Source organism: Pistacia vera, unplaced genomic scaffold, assembly GCF_008641045.1.
Source record: "Pistacia vera cultivar Batoury unplaced genomic scaffold, PisVer_v2 Contig276, whole genome shotgun sequence".
Lineage (NCBI taxonomy): Eukaryota > Viridiplantae > Streptophyta > Magnoliopsida > Sapindales > Anacardiaceae > Pistacia > Pistacia vera.
This window is the reverse complement of record NW_022196086.1, coordinates 556157-573620: the sequence shown is the minus strand read 5'-3', so window position 1 is coordinate 573620 and position 17464 is coordinate 556157. Positions and strand designations below refer to the sequence as shown.

General features: G+C 36.1%; 1 protein-coding gene and 1 pseudogene across 1 annotated transcript; one reads left to right on the top strand and one right to left on the bottom strand.

Moving 5' to 3' along the window:
• Window positions 1–11168: 11168 nt before the first annotated feature.
• Window positions 11169–13608, top strand: LOC116133850 (annotated as a pseudogene).
• Window positions 13609–15630: 2022 nt separating this feature from the next.
• Window positions 15631–17349, bottom strand: LOC116133849 (clathrin coat assembly protein AP180-like). Its single transcript, XM_031419529.1, has one exon. The coding sequence runs from the start codon at window positions 17347–17349 to the stop codon at window positions 15631–15633; it is 1719 nt and encodes a 572-aa protein (XP_031275389.1).
• Window positions 17350–17464: the final 115 nt, after the last annotated feature.

Below are 17464 nucleotides of genomic sequence, written 5' to 3'. Positions count from 1 at the left end.
TAGATTTTCTAGCGTCTACATTTCCAGCATAATCAGCATCCACACACCCTACAATAAGATTCACCTGATTTTGCCCTCCGCTGCAAACAATACCAGTGGACAGTGTACCCCTTACATAATTGAGCACCCATTTTACAGCTTTCCAATGACTCTTTCCAGGGTTACTCATAAACCTACTTACAGAACTGACTACAAAGCCAGATCTGGTCTGGTACAGACCATTAGATACATCAAGCTCTCTATTGCATTTGCATATGGAATGCAGGCCATTTCCCTCTTTTCTTCTTCTGTTTCTGGGCACTGAATTGTACTAAATTTAAAATGCTGACCTAAAGGTGTTTTGACAGGTTTACAATCATACATGTTAAACTTCTTTATGATTTTTTTAGCATATTCTTTCTGTGACAACACAAGTCTTCCAGTTTTCCCATCCCTTTCAATATTCATACCTAGTATCTTTCTAGCTTGCCCTAAATCTTTCATTTCAAATCGTCTACTCATTTCTTCTTTGAATCTAGCAATTTCAGAAAGATCTTTACAAGCTAGAAGCATATCATCCACATACAAAGTCAGGTAGATGTAGCATTAACCATACAAAAACACTTAAAATAAAAACAACCATAAAAGCTATTTCGAATAAAACCAGCCTTCACCATAAAGCTATCAAATTTCCTATACCACTACCTAGGTGATTGCTTTAACCCATACAAGGATTTTTTTCAAGAGACAAACTTGGTTTTTAGACCCCATTTCAAACAACTCAGGCTGCTCCATCAAAATTTTTTCTTCTAAATCCCCATTTAAGAAAGCTTCTTTTGATATCTAATTGCTTTAGTTCTAAACCAAACTGAGCTACCAAAGATAAAAGGATTCTAATAGTGGTGTGTCTCACAACTGTTGAGAATATCTCTTTATAGTCTACGCCTTCAACCTATGTGAAGCCTTTTGCCACTAACCTTGCTTTAAACGTAGGTTCTTCTACCCCTGGTATACCCTCCTTCCTTTTGAAAACCCATTTTCATTTAACAACCCTACTGCATTTAGGTTTGTTAATAAGAATCCAGGTCTGATTTTTAATTAAGGAATCATACTCTTCCTAGGCCAATTTCCACTGCCTAGAATCTCTACTATTTATGGCTTCCTTAACTGTTCTAGGTTCCTCATCAATTTCTTCAGCAACTTGAAGGGCAAAAGCTACCATATCAGCATGTGAATATCTACTAGGTAGTCTAGTTTGCCTTCTTTCTCTATCTCTAGCTAATTGATAATTTTGCAAGTCATTTTCATCACCATTGTTATCGTCTAGGCTAGGTTCATCCACTTGAGGGTTTTCTTGTGGAAACTCTGAGTGAGAATTGTTGAGGTTTGAAACTTCTCCACCTAGGTCTAGGTTAAACACCTTTGTCCTATCTGTATTGACACTCACTTCCTAACTCAAACCACCTAGCTCACCCTCATTAAACCTAACATCTCTGCTGACAATGCACCTTTTCCCTACAATATCCCAACATTTGTACCCTTTTATGCCATTAGGATACCCTAAGAAAATGCATCTAATAGCCCTTGGTTGTAACTTATCAGATTTCTCATGAACAAACATAGTGCAGCCAAAAACTCTAAGGTTACTATAATTTGTAGGATGTCCAGACCATTTCTCTATGGGTGTTTTGAAATTAATGGCTGAGGAAGGTATTCTGTTTATTAGATAAACAGCAGTGTGGGCAGCCTCTGCCCAAAACCTGGTGGGTAATTTAGAACAGGATAATAGGCTTTTAACGTTTTCTAGAATGGTCCTATTCATCATTTCTGCCAAACCATTTTACTGGGGTGTGTATCTTACTATTCTATGCCTCAGAATTCCACTTTCCCTGCACAAAGTATTAAACTCTTCATTAACAAATTCTAACCTATTATCAGGTCTAAGTTTCCTGATTTTCTTCCCAGATTGATTTTCTATCTTAACCTTCCATTCTTTGAATTTCCTAAAGGTCTCTCCCTTAGTTTTCAAGAAGTAAATCCAGACTTTCCTAGAAAATCATCTATTATATTGATGAAAAATCTGCAGCCTCCCAAAGAGGGATACTTGGTAGGTCCCCACACATCAGAGTGAATATAATCCATAATAGAATTTGAACAATGTTTTCCAACATCAAATTTAATTATACTCATTTTTCCATAAATGTAGTGTCACAAAAAGACAGTTTCTCTACTGTATCCCCTCTTAAAGCATTTTGCTTACTTAGCTCTATCAATCCTCTCTCACTAATGTGTCCCAATCTTTTGTGTCATATAGAAGTCTTATTAGGTTTCTGTGAGGTCACTGTTGCTGTTCCAGTAACAGTTGACCCATTTAGAACATATAAGCCATTTTTTTTTTTCTCTCATTTCATTACTACTAAAGAACATTTAGTAACTTAAGGCCTCCACATGGAGCCTTGTAGCTAAAACCATTTGAGTCTAAGCTGCCTAAGGAGATTAAGTTCCTTTTCAACTCAGGTATGTAGCTAACTTTTGTAAGGACTTTAGAACTGCCATCATGAAGACTTAACTTGACATCTCCAATGCCTAAGACATTATACACTGCATTATTCCCATTAGAACCTTGCGTGATTCTATCTTCTTAAAATTCATCAAAAAACTCCTATTTGGAGTCATGTGGAAAGTACATCCAGAATCTAAAATCCACTCAGATTCAGATTCTCTATCAGAAACTACTAGGACATCAGAACTTTCATATCCATCAGAGGTTATATCTACACTGTCATTAGCCTCTTTCTCTCTTAATATTTTCTTTCTATTTGGGCAATCTCTCTTAAAATGCCCTTCCTTATGACAGTGAAAACACTTCCTCACAAACTTGGATTTGGACTTAGATCTACCCCTAAAATGACCTTTCTTTGACATCTTTTTCTCAGACCTACCTGTGATATTAAGCCCTTCTCCATCTAGCTTACCCTCCTTTTTAAATTCAGCATCCTTAGCAGTAATGGTTACTACTACTTCATCTAGTTTAAGGGTTTGTCTACCATACTTAAGGGTGTCAACAAAATTTGAAAACATTTTGGGAAGAGAATTAATAAGTATCATAGCTTGATCTTCATCCTCAACTTTAACACTAAGACCTTCTAAATCCTGTACTAATTTTATGAAGTCATTCATATTTTCTCCTAATATTGTTTTCATCCATTTTAAAACTGAAAAATTTCTGTTTTAAGACTAATCTATTAAGAGAAGACTTTGACAGATATAAAGAGTCTAGTTTTTCCCAAACCCCTACTGGTGTGGTCATTTTCTTAAACCCTCTTAAGACTTTATCCCCCAAACCTAGGATTAAAGTACTGTAAGTTTTATCTAACAGATCTTTCTTCTTCTTCTTCTTAGATAGAGACTTTGGTAAGCTATCCTTACCCTCTAAAGTAGCAGACAATCCATCTTTAACTAAAACAGCCCTCATCTTCATCTTCCATAACCCGTAATCATTATCCCCTGTGAATTTTTCTACCTCAAACTTAGACATTTCTAGGTTTCTAACCTTCACAGTTACTCAAAGTGCAAAAGCCCCAATTTACCCGAGACTAAGAGAAATCCTAAGTTAAAGAAAATTGCAACTGTGAAAAACAGATCTGACCATAGACTACTGCAGATTCGAAAAAGATCTCACAACCTAGAATAAAACCTAGGTGCTCGAATGAAACCTAGCTCTAATACCACTTGTTAAACATGAGACCAATTTCCAAAACAAGAGTGCAGTATTCAATCCAAGTAAACAGAATCACAAGTAATAACAATAAAGTAAAAGCAGTAAAGAAAATAAAGAACACCAGAATTTATAGTGGTTCGGTAATCTATTAGATTACATACATCCACTTTTCAGGACAGTAAGAAAGATTCACTATGAGAAATAAGAAAAACCTTACAGAGATTTCAGCTCACTCTTTTACACATATCAAAACCGCGAAAGGACCCTCTGTAATACACCTGAAACCCAGATGTTTCCTCTCCTCTCATGCATCCCAAGAACAACCAGAAATCAATGACAAATTTATACACAAAGAGAAGGCAAAACAGAAAATACAGCCAAGACCTACCACCATCGTTTGATTCCATCAACGATCTTCAAGTTTCCAGCACATTCAGATTCATAACAAACTTTCTCTCTCTGTAACCAAGAGAGAAAGATCGAGAATGAGAACTGATTGAGCAAGACCTAATTTACATTACGTTTATTGAAGAATGGAAAAGCCAGAATTGCCTCTAGCCTTTAACAAATAACTTTGACCACCCAAGTTATAAGCTGACTTCCACGTGTGCATAGGTCAATTGCCACATCACAACAGTCCCAAACAACTTTAGATAAATATTTTATTTCATCTTAAACGTTTAATGTAATATAACATATATTTTTTGGTAATACACAGATAATTATTACTATGTGGAGGCAACTTTCCTTAAGACAGGAATTAGAAAAATTATAACTTATTACAATGTGTAGTTTATTCTTATTTATAACTGTCTTAAATTGAGACTATAATTTTTTATGACTATGTAGAGTTTATTCTTATATAGAGTATCACTATAGAGAGGTTTTACTGTATATGGTATTGTATATATTTCGCAATATATTGTTAATTGTTAACATTGATTCTTTGACTATGGATGTTGGTTTGAGTTGGTATTATAGATTTGATATTCCTTATGAGTTATCTTTTTTCCACTATCAAATCAGTTTTGATTGGCTTTGAAGTCATGACATTGATGAGAAGAACACCTAAGGCTATTACAACAACCCATCAAAGAGAAAAGGTGAATTGGATGATTAGGACTCTTTGTAGTTATAAGTTTGAACCACATGGATGTGAACCCGAGTTAGTCCAATTAGTGTATCATTTTATTCATGTGAATGAAAAGATACATGATATTGTCTGGGAAGGAGGATTGATTAAACATGAGTTGAAGATCGATGTCCTTAAGGAGACTCTTAATTACCATTGTCTCATTGGTTTGCTTGATTTTTTTAGGAAAAAGCTGAAAGATCAAAGCTCTAAAGTCGTTAATAATGTTTAGTTATCCAATTCATCAAGAAGTACATAAATTGGGGTGCCAAGAAGACGGCTGGTGTATCTATTGGAGTCTCAACTCATAAAGGTCATCACAAGAGTTTTGGTGTTCTCTTGCCTATGATAGATTACAAATTAGATAATGACCTTAGAATAAGACTTATTAGATCCTTACCAATTCATGGGAAGTGGCATTTCGATTGATGATATCTATGATAGTGGGATATTAGAATTTTTGGATAGTGTTATAAAACTACGAATTTTTTTTTTTTTTTTTTTTTTTTTTGGTTAGTAGCCTTGTTCTTTTAGTTTTATAGATTCAATTTACTGTAAGCTGAATAAGGATAATTTGTTGAAATTGAAATCCTTGAATAAAATGGTGTATTTTTGTTTGAAGGAAGGTTATTTGCAGTGTCTAATTTATTATCTCTTCCTTGATGCAAATATATAGTTGAATATCCTCCTTGACTACCTTGTATTTGTTCAAGAAAATATGAATTTTCCTCTCCTTTTTTTTTTTTTTTCTTGGCTTGGTCATTGAAAGATGAAGATTTTCTTCATGCTTGTTTTAGTAATTTTGAAACCATGTTTTAATGAAGTTAAAAATTGTCAAGATTGAAAAGTTTCTGCATATAAAAGTTTTCTTTTTCTAAAACTTTAGTTTATTCTTGACAATTATTTATCTCATTTAAGGGGAAAGTATTTGCTATATATATATAAGTCTTGAAAAGTTTCAAAAGATTTGTTTAAAGCATTAATTGAAGATTTTAAAATTTGTAAAGAAATTTTTAGGTAACAAGTATTGTGACGTACATGGAACTCTTTTTTATATAGTTGGTTGCAAAAGGTTTTGTTATGCCTTATACACCTAAACAGAATGGGATGGCTGAGAGTCATAGTTGCACTATTAAAGGTATGATGAAATATTGTTGATATGTATTCTATGAAATGTAATTATTCGTGATAGCTTGTGTTTTCTCTTATTAAAGTTATACTCATTGGTTATAGATGAGTGTTTAAGCTAAAAGAGATTAAAAAACATATTAAATTGTTTTATAGCTAGGTTACTAGCTATGAGCTTCACATAAGGAGTATATATTTCTCGTAGAAATGTTTGTCCTCTAATGAATTATGCTCTCATATTTTTTTAGGTCATTGGGAGTATTTTTAATTTCTTTTGGATGACTATATTGGATAGATTTTCTTTAATCTAGATATAAATCAATGAATGGTATTAAATAAAATTATGAGTTATTATTATTATTATTATTATTATTATTATTAAAGACCATTTGTTTTATGCTCACATGTGGTATTTCTAATCTCTTGAGAGATAAATAGAAATGGTGAGCTCACTGAATCAAATGTCTTATTGTTTAATGAGTTTTGGTATATGTTTTAAATGGCTTATAGGGCTGTTTCAGATAAATTCTTGAAGTGTTGTATATATTTTATGTCCTTAAAAAAAAAATATATATGGTCAAGATTTATGATTATGGTTGAATACATGCTACAGTGGTTGTTGTGGATGGTAAAATCTATGGTCACAAATACGGGGTCGAATCTAGTGATGCGGGCCACTGACAGCCTGATGGACCTGCGAGGAAAATAGCGAAGGTTGTGGAGACTTGGGACGGAATAATGCTAGGGTTTTACAGTGGAATGCTAGGGCTTAAGGGACCCCTTATGAGAGAGTTTGCCACTGTTTATATAGTGAACCTCGAGGGTTCCCATCCCAAAAAGATCCCGAGTCATGTTTTTGAAGGAGTTCTCTTTCAGGAAGAGATATGATTCCTCACCTTTATTGGATTAGGCTCACCAATTTCAACATGAATCTAGGTCTTACTAGAAGAGGAAGCAGAATTGGATTCTGATTCTCTGTTTATCGGACTGTTGTGGGCTGATGGACCGAAACCCAGTCAAGCTTAATTTGCAAGGTAACCCAACTCGTGGAGAGGGTAGTTCGCAAAGTAGATTTAAGCGTGGGCCCAACCAGAATTGGGCTAAGGCCTTGGGTCATAACATGTTTATTTTGTTATTGGGCCTTGTCAGGTACAATACGATTTTTGGCCCATACAGTTGTTATGGCTGATTCATTAACCAAAGTGTTAAACTTGTTAAGTACTATATACATGTGATAACATGTGTTTTGAGTTTTGATGCATTTGGTTAGTGGGAGTTTTTATTCAGTCTATTAGATGATATCATTTGTATTTGTAATAAACTGGATATGATATTTGTTTTTGTTTTTGTATTGTTATTATATAATGTCACATGCATGTGAAAGATATTTTACATTGTGACAAGTTGAACTAAAGATTGTTGACCTCATTGTTTATATGAGTAGTTAGCTTGTTTTCCTATATGGAAGTGTTTTGTTGTCACTTTAGATACATATGGTTTTGTTTTCATAATAAGTGACCATGACAGTTTAATATTAACATTTGAGGATTGTTGTAGAGTACACTAGTACTGGATTTATGTTGACTGGTCCCTTAACTAGAGGACTAAGACTTGTTTTTCTTTTAAACATTATGTATTGAACATGGTTGCTATAGAGTCTTTTGATGTGCCAGGTTAGTGGGACTTTGTTGTAAAGTAGTTAACTAATGACATTTATTTTCAATTAAGTTATAGTATTATGATCATGATCATTGTGTCTAGTATACTTATTTGTATATATACATATGTACATATGGTATGGTGGACAACATAATATAGCATTGTGTCTCAAGAATAAGGTTTTACTTGAGAATGACAATTGTATGAGTATGTTTCATATTTATATCTGGAGATAATTGTTGAAACATACTAGCTTCATTGGAAGTTGTGAGGCTTCGTTGGAAGCTGTAGATCTAGCTTTTTTAAGAAGCATAAAGATTGTAGAGAGATCATAAAGAGTACTAACAGGGGAATAGCACATGTTTTGTTCTAATCACTTGTTGAGTGCTATCCCTGCCACACTCCCAGATTACTAATCCATGTGATCTGGTTATTAGTAATTGTAATCATGGATTGATTTTATGTCGATATAAAATGTAAAGATTGTCTTGTTTCATTATTGATAATCATATTGACAAGATTATTGGTCGAAGTGTTATCTCTAGACTATTTGTTTTCTTAAAATAGTGACCACTTTAAAATAAAATGTTTGTTTGCCCAGGAGTCAAAAATCATTTTCTTTTATTAAAACAAACCAAAAATAATTCATGTTGCCCAAGTGGGAGAATGTTAGAAAATTTCCTAATTATGGGCTAACATGAATTATATTTTGATTTAATCAAACCAGACAAATATATAGTCCAATGAGATGTCCTAATGGGCTTATGTGATCATTCCAGAATTTGCCCAAAACACTTGATTTTGAATAATTAGGGTTTTACAATTAGTGTGAGCTTGAGGCTGTAATGAGCTTCAAGGTTTAGTAGGCTTTTAATGGGCGGGCCTACTAGACTAATATAAATTGGCTAGGTCCTCTTTCCAAACGTAATTTGCACAGCTTAACCCATTTATTAGTCATCATTAAGCGTGCGTTATGGGGAAGGAAGACCTACACTCTCTGTGCCAAAAGGAAAAACTGCCGCTTCTTAAGATTCAGAGACAATAATCAAATCAGGTTTGTTTTAGACTCTTTATGATTAATTGAGTATTATATAATCTATGTGTTGATCTTTTGGGATATCGATAATAAATATTGATTTCTGTCTTAAGTCTTAAGGTTGATTTATTATTGATTAACTGATTTTCTTACAATTAAGGCATAATATGTGTTAGGGCCAAAAAATGTCCTCGGCCCAAAGACGAAGACACCTTCAACCAAGCTAGAGCTCAGGCCCAATTCCGATGGGCCCAAATCAGAGTTCTGTAGATGAGGCCTATTCAGTGTGCTTTCCCAACTCCTCACCATCTGGACCCAGGCCTCCTAACCCTGGCACACCTTCTAGTCTTACAGTCAACTCGAAACCCATAGTCGCCTACGAACTACACTCCTACTTGAACTCTGCTAAGGAAGTTAATTGCTATCCCAACTCCTCCAAGGTCTGTATCCGAGACATGTTCAAACTCCCTTTCCTGCTGAGATAAGGGATCCAAAGGCTACACCCTTTGAGAGGACTACCACTACAAGGACTCCTAGTCCCACCAGGATTCGAAAATCGTACAGTCACTATTTAAACAGAGGTCAGCCCTCTCATAAGGGACAGAGACATTACACCCTCAGACCCTAAAGTCCCTACTCTAGAGAACTTCGCATTACAGTTGTAGTCACAGTCCCTGACTTGACTCCTGGTAACTTTTCTTCTCCCTAGCCCTCACTAAATTAGCCTCATTCAGCCTTGCTAACTTGAGTGTCGGAGTGCCTACGGCAAACACCATCTTGGTGTTTTCCGTCGCTTCACGTTTGTTTCCTTACGTGTGTAGGTGTAGCAGATCGCTAGTAGTCTCAACCTCATGGGATCAGTCCCTCTTTCTGTACAAGTAGATTTTTACGTCTACAATATGTGATTGCCTTTGAGATATTACATTTGTATAAATAGCCCCTCTTCTTCTTTAGCTTTTGACATTATCTTCCATGCTTTCTTCACCATTTGTTTTGGTTTGAAGATAGTTGTAATGAATGGGAATCGTGAATGTCAGTGTTGTTGCACTTTCTTGCGCGCGTGCGCGCTCGAGGGGGGGTTGGGTTGTCGGTTGTTTTGGAGAGTGGACATCCAAATTATAGGGGTTTAGGGTGAACCAATGACGATGGTTTTTTGTGAGGGAGAGAGGTTGGGTTCATTTATTTTATTTACAAGCCAACTTACTTAGATAAGTAGCCAATTAAATTCAAGACTCAATTTGTTAAACAGTGTCTTTTAGGAATGTATCTTTTTTAACTCTTCCGTGTTTCAACATCATAACTGTAGTGTTTGTTAAGTTATTTAAGAGACAAAATCTACTCTATTTCATAATGGGACCATAAATGTCGCCTTAAATTCCAAAGGCTATTAACTGTGCATTCAAGCTGTAATGACTTGAAAATTTAACTCAAAAAAATTAATAATAATAAATAAAATTGTGAAATGAAGAATCAGGTCCATTTCTTATCTGCCTTTGGGCCTCTGTGACGGAAACGGCCCAGTGAAGTCCAATCCAACAAAGTATAAACTGGGTTTGTTTTTGTAGTCGAACTTAAGGCCCATGACAAGTTTATCTTTTATCTGGACTAATATAATTAATATTTTGTCATAAATAAAATATTTCTTTACAATAATTATAAATCATAAGTACAAAGGATCAAGATTAATAATATTCAGAACCCACATAATTTTTTTTTTTTTTTGGGAGGGGGGAGGGTATGGTAATTGGTGGTCAACCCTTACACTTACTACAACTTAAACTCAAGATCTTTTTGTCTCTTAACTCTTCGATTCATCCTTCGCTTCTCAGGTTATAAGGTGTTTAATCCACGTAATATTTGGCACAATAAAGTAAAAATAAAGATACTAAATAACAGTGATGTTAAAGAGCTGGCAGCATTTTGTTTGTGTCGTGACCTGACCTAAAACTTTAATTAGTACACATTAATATTGAAGGAAGGCACCTCCAAATTTAAGTTGATCACTTTGATTGATTTTGAATCAAACATTGAATTATGAAGGGGCAAACTAGGTTCGAGCAACTCCCACATACGGCCACCAATTTTATTTATTATTTGTAGTAAGTTGGATCCTATCCTCCAATATTAATTATGATGTTAAGTGACAATCATGAGCTTTGACAACATTTTCAGCAAAAAAATAATATATAATTCCTTAATTTTATTCTGATATATACTATACTTATACATTATTAATCCATATAAGCCCGTTTTAAAACAAACTAAAAAACTGTATAGAATTGCAATAATTTAATATATATATATTTTTTTAAAATGACGTGGCAGAAAGTCCGTGAAAAGTGGATGAAGCTGACTAGGTGCGGTGGGGGTTTGAGCCACACTTTGACATTTCCCTGAGTATTTCATACCAATTCATTCCAACTGTCACGACTCTTCTCATTGCTCTCGTTTTTCCTTCCCTCGATACCTCGCTTTTCTTTCATTCCTTTCTCTCTAAGCAACTCTTCTCTCACATGCTTCTCATTCTATTCTTAACATTGAAATCATTACTTACCTCCGTCCTAGCTCAGCCCGCCCGGTCCGAGCTCATCAATGCATACACTCACCACCCCTACTATTGCCACACAAGCCGACGCCGCCGCAGTCCTCCGCTTCAGTCCCTTCTTGACATAATCACAAACCTTGTCTCTCCCTCCTCCTGTCATCTCTCAGCGTCCATCGTTCGTCGGACGTGGCAGATCCTCCGTACCAAACTCATTTCTCTCAGTCTTCTCTCTCCTCCATTTCCGACTCCCCTCACTGGATGTGAGAACCCGCTCCTTCACACTCTCCTCCCTTCACTTCTCTCAACTCTCCAGCGCCTCAAGCCCTCTCCGACCAATGTACTCTCAGTTCCTTCACCGCGGGAAGCTATTAATGCAGAGCGACCTCGACATCGCTTCCACTTCACTCTCTAAACATCTCGTGATATTGATTGTTACTCAGATCTGGAGTCCTCTACCAATCAAATGCTATTGTTCTCTCGCAGCCAGGTCCCGCCTCTGATAAAGAAGACTTAGTGCTGTTTATCAAAAGATCTTTTCACAGATTGCAAATCGGTGGTGTCGATTTCAAAAGAAAGCTCTAGAATCACTGTTGCAGCTACTAATTGATGATGAGAAATCAGCGTGTTTGGTTTGCTAAAGAAGGGAACATCGGATACTTGATTACTTTACTTGATTTTCACCATCAGGGTTCGATTCGAGAACAGGCGGTTTTTGGGTCTATCAATTGTGGTCTCAGCGAGTGATGGTCCAGAAAGATGTGTTTTGAGGAAGGAGGACTCGGTCCTTTGTTAAGAGTTCTTGAAACAGGGTCTATGATCCTGAAAGAAAAAGCTGCGATTGCTATTGAGCTATAACCATCGATCCTGAAAACGCCTGGCTGTTTTCAGCATACGGCGGCGTTTCGGTCTTGATGGAACGTGCCGATCTGGATCGGTCGCTACTCAGACATGCAGTGGGGCGATTAGGATATTTGTGGCCGTGGAAGATATTCAAACTACTCTAGCTGAAGAAGGCGCTGTACCGGTACTGGTCGAGTTAATGGCTTCAATTCTAATAGTGCAAAAGAAAATGCCGCTCATTGTTATGCAACACTCGCTTCTTCAGGTGAGTACTTCCGCGTTTTGATTATTCGAGAACGAGGGTTACAAAGACTGATGCATTTGATTCAAGATTCTTCGTCAAGTTTAGCTACAGCCGAAAACTCTTTGCGTGCAATCAGTTCACTTTCTTTATCGATTTCCGCGGCAAGAATCTTGTCATCTTCAACCTCATTTATAATCCAACTGGGGGAATTGTCAAGAAGGGGAACATTTTATTACAGCAAATTTCGTCTTCATTGATTGGTAACTTATCTATCAGTGATGGTAACAAGCGAGCTATTGCAAACTGTATGGGGTCTTTAGTGAACTAATGGAGTGTCCAACCCCGTGGGGTTACAAGAGGCGGCAACACAAGCGATTGTGTCATGTTGACCTTGAGGTCGAATCGGAAAGAGCTGGTAGGGAGAAAAGCGTGATGAGATTGGTGCAGATTTGGATCCGAATATGAGGCTGTCAATAAAACGTTCCCAGTGACGGTGGTTGCGGCGGTGTTGAGTGGAGGAAGTAACGGGTGTAGAAAGAGATTGTGGGCTGCTGGAGCTTATCAGCACTTGCAGAAGTTGGCGGAGATGGAGGTCGCCGGAGCCAAAAGGTTTTGCAGAGACTCGCCGGAATCGGCAAGAGTATTTTCAGCCGGACTTGGAGGGAATATTGAAAGAAAAAAACTAACCCCGCCAACTCAGTTACGTTTTTTTCTAAAGGTTATAAGTGGAATTTTAGGTTTTTTTTTTTTTTTTTTTTTTTTTTTTAGGTGAAGCTTCCTAGGAGTAGAATAGGAGTGTAGCCGCTGTAGCAGGCGCGCTTCGCTTAACTTTCTTCAATTTTAGCGCCTTTAACTGTCAAAAGACAATGCTGTCCTTAGGTTAGAATGGTGAGAAGACTTAACCAATAGCCTATTGCCAATTTTGTGCCTTTTTACTGTTAAAAGATAAAGCTGTCATTAGGTTAAAAATCATGAGAAGACTTAACCTATGGCTTTTGCCATGTTTGTTGACCATTAATCCTGATATATTTGTAATCACAAAAATTTATATTTATATATAATATATGAATAACCCACCGTCCGTCGACATTATAATGTCAAAGTTCAACTATAGACTCATGAGCTTATCTTTGAAAGGAAAATGTGGACCGACCCCAAGGCTGGTCAACACGTGATACACGTTATACTTGCACTGATTTGAATATTTTAACATTTTATTTTTTCTGAAGTGTGAATTTGATCTTATATACAGGAGGAAGAGTCCGTTCGGATTTTGTAACCGTCGAACAATACAGCAACTACCTATTGGGCAAGCGACAAACAACACAGACCTCGAATACTTACTTTTTTTTTTTTCACCTTATTATATTTATAAAGTAATTTTTATACAGTTTAAAAAAAGATTAATTATTTTAATTAAATGACAAAAGCATGGATGCGGTTTTTTAGGGATTCCTCGTTTTTTTTTTTTTTTTTTTTAAATGAAAATTGATTCACTCATGAAGCTGAGCTGTAAGTGAGAGCAAGAAGTTATGATTGTTATTATATGTTTTTTAATTTTTGATGAATCTTGTTTGATAATGTACATGGTTAGTGGCAACTGTTATTGTATTTGTTTTTACTTGAAATAGTGTGGTATGATGATTTATCAGAAACATTGATTCTCCTTTTGTCTGGTTTTGCTTGGTTTCTTGTATGATGATAATAATGATGATGGTGAATGTGATTGTATTGACAGACGTTGCTGATTTACAAATTGTACCTGATGCTACATCTATACCACCCCAATGCTTTAGAGCTTATTGCTTCCTGGGTACGGTCATGGAAATCAATGGTAATTAGTTAGCTTTAGTTTCGCTTCATCAGATTTTGGTAGGGACCCCCCCCCCTTTCCTCATGCTTAGTTTTGATTTGTATGATCACTGCATCACAAGTCGTAATTCATGATCAAACGGTACTGATGTCATTGAATCTGAAGAGAAAAAGAAGAGGAAGGCTCGGCGCAGATATAGGGAAGTGAGGAATTGGGGGTCCCAGGCCAGGGATGTCACATGGGAAAGAATTTACAACTACATATATATAAATAAGATGGAAGATGTGTGGACCATTTCATTGTCACATGCTCGTTTTTGTAAACGAAGGAATGGGTACCCGTGCCCTACTCTACTCTGCATCTGAACGACTAAAGAAATGAATAACTTTTTCTTGTTATATTTCTCGTGATATTGATGCTCTCTTTAAAGCTGCGCATAAACCAAGCTGTAAAGCTTCACACTTCGTTTACGGTTTTTCTTTTTTTCCCGCCATTTTTCTCATGGTTGCGTTTCTATGCTTCCTTCTACTTTCATTGATGCTTTCAACCATGTAATTCCGATTCCTCCAGCTATCTTAGCTATGCCATTTCAAGTGTTATCTTGTTTACAAGTAGTTTCTATAATATTGCTGTTTCAACTTTGCAGCAGTGTTGGAATAATTAACCATTTTTGCTTTTCTTGGGCATCCACTGATATTAGTTGGTGTTTATTTGGCAAACATAAAATGAATCTAGGATATGTTTAGCTTTATACTTTCTTTCTTTTTCTTTATTAATTCTAGTTTAGTGGGTAGAGACTGGACAATATCTTGTTTATATAAGGTTGGTCCTTGTCCCTTACCTTTATCGATATGCTGATTTAACACATCCATTCACCCTTCCCTGGTTGACTAATTAACTCAAACAGTTGCTGTTGGATTTTAATCTGCCAACGCATATCTGGTAATATAAAGGTCTTAGATTGAGTTGTTTACCAAGTGATTTTTGAATGATGTCCCAGCAATACATGGTTTTAACGTTTTCATTGTTTCTTTTCCTCACTTTCACAAATGCAATTAGCATGAAGATTGGCGCCAGGTCAAACTGAAACATTACGAACAACTTACTCGCTTTCATTGTTTAACATATGCAATTACCATGAAGATATCATCAGTACTTATTCGTAGACAGTCTGTCTGTTAAAATTTTAAATAACTCATCTTTGGATTACAAAATTAATCATACATTTCATCTGTCTACAATATTTTCAAAGTATATTAAAGGCAATGTTCATTTGTATACCACATCTACCGTCCTCTTCCTATATATATCTGGAGCCTATTGATAATGGCTGTAAGTATGTTTGAGTTCCGTTGTTAGCAATTAAATAAAAAAAGAAAACAAGAAAATTCACAATAGCGTTCATGAGGCTAAAGCGAGTGTTCTATTTCAATCCGCATGCATGTATTTATTAAATTTGGCCTACCAGAACTAAGCAACTCTGTTAACTAAGTATAAACAAGCATACACAACCCTCTGCTTTGTTTTCCTAAATTAAGCCATACGCTTTGCTATAATCTTGTTTTGATTCTTTAACCACAGTTGTTGTTCATGCAACACAATTTGGTTATTTGGAGACCCATTATTTATATGCATATGGTTGTCACCCATGCACGACTCAAAAGGATCATCTTCACTCTGCATTGCCATTGTAAATGGGTCAACATTATGTTCAAATGTTGGCATTGCCCGAAATGTTGGAGCGGCTGAAAAAGTATCTGTAGTGATTTGAAATTCTTCTTGTTCACTATTGACAGTGGTTGATACATCCATTGCATCTTGTAGAAATGGATTATATGGTTGCTGATCAGGCGAAGAATTAGTTTGATGAATGAAATTGTCCGAAATTGATGCATTGGTTAAAGTTTCTGATTGTTGTTGTGTGGCAGTTTCAGCAAGCATAAGCTCCCACTCATCTCTTTCATGTTTTTGTTGTTGTTGTTGATTATGCTCTGCCGCCGTGCAGTCGTCTAAAAATAAAATATCCAAAGTCATGTCTTTGCATTGATCGAGGGACATAGAATGGTTTGATATAGTATCTATGGTACAAATGTTGTCATATTCTTGTTGATCAGATCGTGAAGATGAACAATATTGCTCAAAAGATGCACTCGAGCTTGTTCCTAGCGAACCAAATTCAGATTCTCTTTCTGTTGGTCCTGATGATTGATCATAAATATATTCATCACCAGGTTCAGAACTTGATGAACAAGGGTCCTTATTATTAGGTACTGGTGGCGCTGGAAGAAGCATTACTGGTGATCTGCTCCCATTTCTAGGGAAAGAAGCTTGGTCTTTCAAGAATTCTTTCAATGTTTCAACAAGCTCATCTGATACCTTTTGTACACTTGGGTATTCGGAGGTTCTTCCAATCCCAATACTCTTACACAATGCATAAAATGAACAAAGCTCTTCAAATTGTTTTGAAGCCTTGACACAAGCCTGGAACGCACTCGCACATGATTCATATTGTAGATGGAAGAAATTATCTAAAAGAAGCGCCAATGCATCAGATATATCCCTGTATAAATCAAAACTTTCTTGTACAATTGCATACAGAGAAATCTGAACCAGTTTGTTGCTTTTGGCTGCACCAGTTGGTCTTGTACCAATGGCTCTATCAAGCAATCTTTGCCAACTTGATATTCTGTCAATTAAAAGTGTTGGTTTCATGTCAGTAACAGGTTTGTGGCATCTCCCAGCTCCACCATTCTCCTTTTCTCGATTTGTATATCTTCTTTGAAGCTTCCCTGAAAGAAAACAATCTAAACGTTCATCAAGATAGATGGCAAAAGTCCTAACAAAAGCAGTATAATCCCAGGGGCTTGACTTGGAGTCATCTCTAAAATTTGTAAGGTTGAGAATCTTGTGACCACGTTTCATTGCATTAACAATTTCTCTAGGGAAAAAAGGGTCACCATCATGAAATATTTTAAGAATAAGCACGAGGGACTTAAGAGCAACAATCCAATTTCGAGTCCTGCCTATTCTCTTGGCAATGACTTGTGCACAAGCCACAACATGAACTTTGTTGGAAGAAATCAATTGAAGCAATTCGTTAAGGTAGCGATCATCAACCGGAATTTCATCATGTCTGGTGGCCTTAAGGATTATAACTTCAACGTTTGATGGTGTTGATTTAGAAACCTTGGCTAATCCAATGCTTGTTTGATCTTTAACTGCCCCAATTGCCTTCTTCAGCTTGCTTGGCATATTTTGTTCAATTCTTTCCTCAAAGCTGTAGTGGGTTTTTTCTTGTGAAAAATGATCAATAACGAGGAGGTGATTTTGAAGGATTTTTTACAGGAAATTTTTTAATATGGTAGAG